A 9696-nucleotide genomic window follows, 5' to 3' on the forward strand; every position below is an offset into this window, starting at 1 on the left:
GCCGGCCCCCCCACCCTCAGTAGCGGCGGCTAGGCCGGCGAGCGGGGGGAACAGCGTCACCTCCAGCACCAGCGCCGCCTGCGGCATCGAGGAGCCCGACCCCGCCCCGCCCCTCGCCCCCGGCGCCGAGGACTGGGCGCGCAGCAAGAAGCACGCCGACGAGGTCCTGCTCCTTGTGCTGCCGCCAGAGCCCATAGCTCGTGTTCCTCAGGAAGAAGAAGAAGGTAAAATTCAGTTAAAATTTCAGGTTTCAGGTTTCAGTAAATTTCAGGTTTCAGGGCTCAGTTAATTTGCTAGTACCCTAAACTCTGAATTTACTGTGACTGCTCTTTCAAGTGCTGATGAACCTGCAAGATAATTGCTGAAGATAATTTGTAAACTTGTTGCAGACTGTGACTTGTGAGAGGCCGTCAGGTACTGCAGTAAACTGAAAATGTTGAAGCTACATCAGGATTAACACTTCATGATCATGGGAGTAGTAGTACTGGGAGTACACAATTTAGTTTTACTACTACTGTCAACATTCAGTTTTGACCGCAAGGTTCGAATATTTATTCTGAACATGCTGCAAGACCGTAAGGTTCTGAGTAATGACACTAGTCCTTTGTTCATCAATTGAAATATTATTAAGACCAGTAAATCATCATTTTCTTCTGAGTAATGACACAAGTTGTTACCTTCTTCGAGTAATTAAGGTGGGGGAGTTATCAGTACAGTAGTTTACACGGGATGATCCACTCCTTATGGTTGGAACAACAGCAGCATGAAGATACAGATCAACTACAGTAGTTTACCACAAAACTAGAGTTACAGTAGTTTACTTGTTTGTTAGGACAAAAACATCTAAATTGAGCATCTACAAATTCAAGTTGGGGAGGTTGATGCATCCAGAATCATTTCAATTTTTTTACAGATCATTTCAAATTTGGAAAGAAGTATCCATTTGAAAAATGCTACTCCAGTCTCCAATAGCAACACAAAATATATGGAATTCTAGCTTTACCAAAAAATTGAGCATGGCATCTACAGGTTACAAAAAAATGAGCATCTTCTCTGCATTTATAAAGCATTAGGATAGTGAAAGTATTACTCACTTTGATGGAATTCTAGCTTGTTATGATCTGACAGTGACAAATGTTGCAAATTGATTGAAAGCACTGTAATTCAACCAAAAATCTACTCTGAACAGTGCTTGCAAATTCAGTAACTTAAACTGAGATGGGATGGGAGGTGGAGGTGGAGAGGAGGAGGAGGAGCAGGCGGCGTGGGATGGGAGGGGTGGTGGTGGAGAGGAGCGGCATGGGGCGGCATTCGGTCCGGAGAGAACGAGGAAGGTGGACCTCGGGTTTGGTCGGGGAAACGCTAAGGACTAAACTGCAAAAAAGCCATGGGGACAACTATTCTCGGACGGAGGGAGTATCTTTTAGCAAGTAAGTAATCATTTGTAATGATCTACCAAGTTTGCTCTTTTTTTTTGTACATTTCATATTAACCCAGATGGACATGGATCAACAAAGATATTATTATTACAGCATGTTGAGGCAGAGAACTCTATCTGTTATTGTTCTTCTCTTGGCCCTTTGGTATAGAAGCAGAGATGGTAGAAAATTTAGAGGTAAAGGCAGGAAGTATGGTCCATTAGTTCAGAGAGACATCCCAAGGAGTAGTGGACGGGTTCGTGATCAAGAGGCTGACATACGTGAGTGGGCTGCCAAGCACGATTTATTAGCTCAACAAATGTGGGCAGATAGAGAGAGTGCAAATGAGGGCAGATAGTATCTCTGATGTATTTTCCATGTGAGGGAACAATTGAAGCTTGTAGTGTATCTTTGATGTATTTTCATTTTGGACTGAATTTATGTAACTTATTTTATCCTTGTAAGATTGTCTGACTTATTTCAGATTCATAAGTGCTGCTGAAGATGGGTGTTTGTATGCTGGTCAATTATGTGCAGAAAACTGCAGTCAATTATCTTACTAGACCCATCAGGTTCTTTCATCAATTGCAAGAGTTATTCTCTGACCAGTCCCATGCTGATGGCTCGTTTGCAACTGACCAAACCACTGTCAATGTGGATGATGACAGTGATGACAGCGAGGAATTGAGGGAACTTGAGGCCAATCTAATTCCAGTAGACAGTGATGAAGCTGACTCTGATACTATTGATCGCCACAGTCCAAAAGTTGACTTGGAAGGCAATCCTTTAATTAAGAAGCGCAAGCATGTGTCATCTTCACCTTCCAAGAAGCCAACTAAGGGGAAAGCAAAAAAGAAGAACAAGATATCTAATGATGATATGGCAGCCGGTATCAAGAAGCTAGCTGACTCTCTTGCATCTCCTATTGTTTCCATGCAACCAATGCCACCTACAGATCCATATGCAAACCTTTGGAAGCGGATAAATGCCCTTACCATACCAGCTAAGGATAAACTTGAGATTGTAGCATATCTATCCAAGCCAGACCAAGATATCTTCCGTAGTTATCTCAACTATGCTGATGAAACGATTCTTGGACAGTGGGTCCTTAGCTTCTTCGAGCCTCGGTTTCAAGAAGATGGTGGCAATGGTGGATCTGCAACTGCTCACTGAATGGCCATATAACTAGATAGAGTTTGTGGCTTCCTTTTGTTTATATCGCTAGGAGCATGGGTAACATACATCATGCATATTCTGTCTATATAGAGCAGGCTGGGTGCATCGTATTTTGTTTATATGGAGCAGACTTGGTGCATGCCTGACTTGTATGACTTCATGGTCTGGTAAAGACTTGGTTACTATGTGAATTTTATTTAGCCTCCTTGATTAATCTGATGTATCAAACATTATGAGTTATCTAATGTATTAGCTGAACCATGTCATTGTCAATTTCTGAAAATGCATGCTTACAGTTTGTGTCTGAGTGTGTTTGTAAATTGAAAATTTGTATTTATGTCATGTGATATATGTGAGGTAGTATACATATGTGGTTTTTATTAGCTGGCATGCATTTTGGGACCAAACCAAACACAGTCCAATCAAGGTTGCCAAATATTTGGCTTCAAACCAAACGGTGGCCAATGGTTTTGCCAAAAACTTGGCAAGTGTCGTGGGCTACAATCCAAACAGCCATAACCTGCCAATTTTTTGGTCTTGCCTTCAAGTTGGTCATGCCAATAATTTGGTAGGGCTAGATGGGGCACAATCCAAACAGCCCCCACATCAATGGCCGGGCTGGGCTCTCCGCTCGGGAAGCAGCTGACCGGGGAAATGCAAGACCAGGCGGTGCTGTATTGATTAACGTTACAGTTACTAACCAAACAGTTTTGGTTTTTGATCGATACCGTTTACAATAACAGTGTCATTTGATTCCGTTTACGTTTTAAGTCTCCATTTCTGAACCAAACACCTCCTTGGTCCTTGTACAAGTGCATGCGCGGCAAAATATAGTACTCCTTCCGATCCATAATGAGTTGTTTTAGTTTGAACTAAAACCAGGAGCTTCCCTGATTTATTTCCAAAGGCCCGTCACTCTTAGCCTTCCATAAACACCTAGACAAGTCATTAAGTTAAGTTGCACATAGAAAAATATACATGCATAGTTTCTCTAATTCTTTTCCAAACTTATGAGCGCCAGTCTCCAATTTCATTGCCACTAAACTGATAATAATACACCATGCTATGAAACTGTGGTCGATGGCTATGAAGATAACACCTCAGCCCTAAGAACTGAGCAGACAAACAGCCAGCAAGTGCAAACCTCAATGCTACTTTCGCAAGCTGATCATTCCATGAGATGAAAACTAGAACGAAGATCCAACGTAAAACATCGGCAATTACACCAGTGTCGAATCAGATTTACCCTTACACATTACATCAGAACAACATCAGGTTATGTCTTCTTAGGTGCTCCACCAATATATACATTCAGCAACGGCTACCACAGGAACAAAAAAAGAGGCAGTTGACCATCAGCTTTCGGCGCGAAATCCTTCTATCTAGCTTATTCCCCTCGCTACTATGTGTGTTGTACAACAATGCTTGCCTACTACCCTAACACTACAGGGCAACTCATTCACTCTACAATGCCGGTCACACGCTCCTGCTTAACCGACAACCACCCCCGCGTCTTCATGACGGTTGTTGCCCCTGAACCTCAGCCCGACGTCGTCGTTGTCCTGATGATCTAGAGGGATCAGCGCAAGGTCGTCCTCTAATGAACCTGGAGTCTCATCAGGCTCGTTCGACCGACGGGAGTCCTCGCCAAAGTTGTGCAGCCTCCGGCCAATGAGATAGCGGTCATCCCTGATGGAGTTGTGGAGGTTGGTGAACCAGACGTGGAATCTCTTGCCGCAGAAGAAGAGCGTGCTGAATATCAGGCACCCGAGCCAGGCAAAACGGTAGACTGCCGAGTTCACGATCAGTGGGTAGCCCAGCACCGGGAACACACCCCTTGCAAGGACGTATGGGACACATAGAGCAGTAAGGAGCTTCGTGATGATGGGGGTAATGATTTCGTGCAGGACCCATAGACCTTTCAAACGGGAGAAGCCATCCTCTCTTACTCTCTCAAACTTCATCCTCCAGCTTTCATCAACCAAAGGTGCCATTTGATCCAGCATCACCTGCAAAGAGTACCCAAGAAAAACAATCAACAAAACAGTTCGAACATTCCTATAGGTGCCTACCCATGGTTACAAAGAAGTTTATCCGGTTGAATGGTTTAAAAGCAACTGCAAAGTCATTGAGGGCTTAAGTGGAACAGACAGAATCAGAGATTTGCAATCTTACCAGTCTAGTCCAAATTTTCAAGAATATTAATCCAAGTGCCCAATCCTGATACAGCAGAAAAACTGGGCTCTCGTCAATAGGCACCCTCATGGGTACAATCACCAGCAGCTCAAAAAGGAGTCCAATCAGCATGGGGATAACGAAGATCTGGAAAGAAACATTATTCATGGTTAGACACTAGAGTACAGGCCTTGTCAATCATAGACCACACTTGCAAATGCAAAATGAGATACTTGGAACAAGCTCAGTCCAGATGAATTACCCATATTGACAGGAGAGCAGAACTCTTCAGGACAATAGAGCACCACTTGCAGATCTGTTGTACCAGGAAGCCCAGACGTCGTGATCTAATGTAGTCAACTGCATATCTGGTTCCAGCTGCTGCACTCCAGATAATATAGCAACCGATGCTAAAAGAGAACAGATCTGATCAAGAGACAAGAAAACCACAAGTTCAGTGAAGCATCACTACATTAACCTCATAAATATGAAACTTGTATAGCAAACGAGGGAAGGTAAGCAGTACTCATCAGCAAATTACCATTGCACTTGATGCCATGTGTGATTGGCAGGCGGGGAACAGCCTCAAAAACAAGACGGCCAAGTGAGATAGGAATAACAATCATTCCAGCATTGAATATGAGTAGCGTCATCCATGCCAGTATAAGCAAGAGTATGATACGGAGTGCAAAACTGTACCTTCAAAAGGTAAAGAATTATTAAGAGGACTTAACTAGTGATAAAATTTAGTAATTGTATTATGTATACTAATACAAGAGAGGATTTCTTGCTCCAAGAGTACGATGGAGCCCGATTTTTAAAGAAATCAAAAGTGAGATTTTTAAGTTTCAAACAATTCTGAAAAAAAAAACATGGGCTTTCATAGCAAATAGTTCATGTGCTAGAAATACATGTTTTTTTGTCTGTGTAGCTCACAACAAAACATATTTCATCATGAAATTTACAGGAATGTTGTACGCATCTCTATGTACATTAAACTTCAAAATCTGACGGGCTCCATGGAGGCCCCATGATCCAAAAGCAATTTCCGTACTTATACTGATTACTTAACATAGATGCTAGATTTCTCTAAAGGAGGAGGGAGGGGCTTCAACAGAACACTTAAAATTTAAAGGCAGAGTTTATAGTCTTAAGAATTTGTTAGAAGAAAAATAATTCAACCACACTCCAAACTGTTTTACTTTTGATATAGGACATAATCTTCTTTTGTGCAGGTTCAAAAAATATGTAAGAACAGCAAGTAGCTATTCTTTTACCATACTCTAAACTGTTATTCTTTTGATATACAGAAAATATAATCTTCTTTTGTGCAGGTTCAAAAATGATGCGCAGAAAGTAATTATTCTTTTACAGCTATCTAGATATTATACTCACTCTGAATCTCCTTGATCATCTACATCAGATTCTTCAGCAATGTCATTGGCTTCATTTGCATTACCCCTACCATCATTATCTATGGCAGCATGCTGAATCATACGCTGCTCAAGCTGTGGGGCTACCATTTCCATCCCACCATGTACTCTATCTCTTCTTTCTGCCCTGCCATTCCAGTTCTCTTGCCCAGCAGCATTTTCTTCAGGTTTTGGTAGTAAGAAATCTGTTAAGCCTAGTGCCCAGCCAATCACAGCGAACCAATGATGCAACAGAGCTTTAATAGTTGCCCGAGGCTTGAAATGCTCAATCGCAAATGGGATGCATATTTGGAACAGAAGCACATCAACTGGAATCTCGGTAAAAGGGTCAAAAATGCTGCAATAATACATCAACAAAAAGATGTAAGTGTAAGATAACCAAATGAGACAGAAAAGATAAAAGGCTCGATTAAAAAGATATCGGGATGATCGGACTCACGTAATGTCCAGAGGAAAAGTTTTAGGAGCTACTCGCATGGCCAGTTTGACAGGTAAGAAGACCAGCATCACAATCAAGCTTCCATACACAGCGACAGATAAAAGGACTCGTCGAGCATGTTTATGCACAGGATCATCGATCAGGTCCCTAAAAGGATTGTAATTTGGATCAGCAGGGTCCCGTAAGAAGTAAAGAACTCCATTCCGCAGTACCTACACAGGAAGGCAAAACAAACATGAGAAACAAGATATACAAGTCCTTGTGTGCAGTTCGTAAACTAGCAGAAATATCAAAGGGATTGACAAGTTGAGCAATACCCCTCGAAGAAGGCTGACAAATATGCTTATTTGGAGCATATATACAATCCCAACAAGCCAATGGATCGAGGAGCTCGCCAAGGGTGACATCGTAAAGAATTCAACTCTTTGAGCAATTGTTGTACCCAACATCTTAAGAGTGCAGACATCAAGCCACCAACCACACATAAGGGGAAATACTCCGAGTTCTATCACCAAAAGGAACGCAACTTTGACCATGGTCATGAGATGCTTCATTCCAGAAAAGAACTGCCTGCATAGAGATGGAATGGCCTCTAGTATTGCAGCGATGCCATAAAGTCTTCCAATAGTAAAACGTTCTCCACGGGCGTATCGAAGTAAAGCCAGTGATCCAATGTACAAAAAGACAAGGCAAAAGATAAACATGTATCCAACAGCAAGAGTTGTCAGATCTGAAAGATAAGATGAGCCAATAGCTGTTCCTTTCACCAGACTGCTCTTCCCAGTGCCCTGCATTACAGCAAGACCAGTGGCATTTATCTTCAAGGACTGAGTAACCACCTCAATCACATGCCCAATAACACCTTCATTGTGACTGTCGGAAGAGAAATTCTTCATGGCATTAAAAGCACTATTCAATGTTTCATTAGCCAAAGAAATAGCAGATTCCGTAAATGGCATCACCCTAGCCAGCATAGGACTGGAGGCTGAAGAGAAAAACCATGATAGATAATACAGGACAATCCTTCCCAATGAGAATGGTACGAAGATCACAACAATGAGGAATATAGCATTGCTGGCCAAAACCTGAAGAGAAATATATGCATATAAAAATTAGAAAATAAGGGAGAAACAGACACTGCCAGCATGACAGCAATAAAGCTAACAATACACCAGGTGATACATGACAGAAAGATCAAAATTACACTTTAAGGATCCTAAATGCGTCTGAATTTTAGAATAAACATATTTCTTTCATGCCAGGTATTAATATGACATTTCTGGGAGTGCGATGAGAAGCCAATGAGGACACCAAGATTGAATAGTGCTTTTAATGCATCTAACAGTCTGGAAAAAGGCAAGATAGATGTCACAGATAACAGTGCTGAGCATCATGTTAATGAGGACACCAAGATAAGGCATATAACTGGCTAACTATCTGGAGGGGACATAGTAGGGATAATCCATACAGATGCTGTCCAACCAAAGATTTTTGAGAAAATACAGCCTAATACTTTGCATAGGATGAAAATATTAGTTGGAATATCGGTTCAGATACATGTAAACATACAAGGGAACCCATTTTGTGTAACTAAAAGAAGAATGACAAGAAAAGGTCCTTACCGTAATTGCATTCTCAACCAAGTGAAATACTGGCCCTTGCATACCAACAAGTTCATCAAAAGGAACATCCTCCGCACCATCCGCATCATCCAGACCATCTAACATCTGCTCAACTTGGGCCTCTAGTCTTTCCAATCGAGCAGCAACATTTTCTGCATTTCTCCTCAGAAGTTCCCCAGCACCAAGCCCTTGGGCTTCAGCCAGGTCATCAATATTTCCATCTGCACCAGGAACCCTGTTATTAGGACCAGCTAGCCTTCTGACAGCTCGGGCACCATGCCTTTCACGGCCTGCATCGTCCCTGTCAGCTTCATGTCCTCCAAGTTCCCTCAAGTGCCTTATATAGTCCCTTAAAGAGGTAGCTCCAAGAAATATAAGGACAATGATAGCTGAGAGAAGAAATCCATGTAGGCAATCACTGAGAATCAACTGAGCGCTGATGTGACTCAAGAACAGCCTTTGTGCTTCACCAAGACTTCTCACAAATGTTAACCGCCATATCCAGTAGGTAATGAAGGGGATAATCATGAGCCAGACTGAGAGAACAAAGGCAAGCCGGAGCACAAACTGAAACACATGGCATGCTTTCATCCCAACCCCAAACACAAGTTCTTGGAAAGGAAGTCTGGTTGGAGCATTCTGAGCATAGACAGGCGAGAAAGAGAACGCGTGCTTACAGACCTGAAAATCACAGAAACGCAGTTTGTTAAAACTGGAGTTGGGGAGAGCAAACAGGATGGTGGTATAACGCTATCAGCCTTTTCGTGCAAGTTGGAATTGAAAGCCATTATCATGCATGCCTTGGAGTGGTGGGTGAAGCCTCACCGCAGCATATTCGCGCTAAAACTAACTTGCCCCGCAGGATTATGACGCAAGCAGTAACTAAAGGGACATCGACACCATGTCAGCAGAATAGCATGGCCATATTAACTGCCAATCTCTTGACACCAGGCACAGAACAAAGTAGCTCTGCCACAAAACGAGATCATACTGCTTGAAGGACACATCCCGAAAAGCATTCCATGGACATGGTTCTCGAAAAAGACCTAAGTAGCCGACGAAACGAGATTCTATTGCTAGAAGGACAATTCACAAAAAACATTCCATGGACATGGCTCTGAACCGCAGCTTCACCAAATTATAGCAACGTATAGAGCGCTAAAATCATTCCTACGATGCACCAAATCACCCCTACATCAATTCCCCTATCCAGGTATGGCGCCTATTGACTAATTTCATTCCCAACCTACAGATAGGGGCACATTTCCCGGATGAATCGGCACCGAGCGCACCGGCTCGGCGCCCCATGGATCGATTCTGCCACCGCCCAATCGAATCCCTGGGTGAGGGAGCTAGCTAGCGACCTAGGGATGGGTTGAGGGGGAGGTCGGGGGAGGTCAGGTCAAGCATACCTCGCACTGGCGGGAGTTGCT

General features: G+C 42.9%; 2 protein-coding genes across 6 annotated transcripts; one reads left to right on the plus strand and one right to left on the minus strand.

Annotated features, from left to right (window-relative positions):
- Positions 1-15: 15 nt before the first annotated feature.
- LOC125529176 lies at positions 16-2855 on the plus strand. Of its 4 annotated transcripts, XM_048693589.1 has the most exons (5): positions 16-224; positions 390-541; positions 1190-1430; positions 1903-1990; positions 2087-2855. In XM_048693589.1, exons 4-5 carry the CDS (start codon positions 1923-1925, stop codon positions 2589-2591), a joined length of 573 nt encoding a protein of 190 aa, XP_048549546.1. In that variant the 5' UTR covers positions 16-224; positions 390-541; positions 1190-1430; positions 1903-1922; the 3' UTR covers positions 2592-2855. The 4 variants fall into 4 exon arrangements, 3 of the variants coding, with proteins under 3 accessions (XP_048549546.1, XP_048549544.1, XP_048549545.1); XR_007292576.1 differs by lacking the exons at positions 1903-1990; positions 2087-2855 and adding an exon at positions 1533-1901; XM_048693587.1 differs by having other exon boundaries at positions 1903-2855.
- Positions 2856-3777: 922 nt separating this feature from the next.
- LOC125529174 (probable E3 ubiquitin ligase SUD1) lies at positions 3778-9696 on the minus strand (the record flags this gene model as incomplete). Of its 2 annotated transcripts, none has more annotated exon segments than XM_048693586.1 (9): positions 3778-4603; positions 4770-4916; positions 5032-5195; positions 5311-5462; positions 6165-6539; positions 6642-6853; positions 6959-7726; positions 8264-8944; positions 9676-9696. In XM_048693586.1, coding segments are annotated over 9 exon segments (3039 nt in total), but the record flags the coding sequence as incomplete, so codon positions are not given.

This window comes from Triticum urartu, unplaced genomic scaffold, assembly GCF_003073215.2.
Source record: "Triticum urartu cultivar G1812 unplaced genomic scaffold, Tu2.1 TuUngrouped_contig_5403, whole genome shotgun sequence".
Lineage (NCBI taxonomy): Eukaryota > Viridiplantae > Streptophyta > Magnoliopsida > Poales > Poaceae > Triticum > Triticum urartu.

Excerpts from the sequence above, each read along its gene's own strand:
- LOC125529176 (XM_048693587.1), top strand. The coding sequence starts at position 1,923 with ATGGGTGTTTGTATGCTGGTCAATTATGTGCAGAAAACTGCAGTCAAT.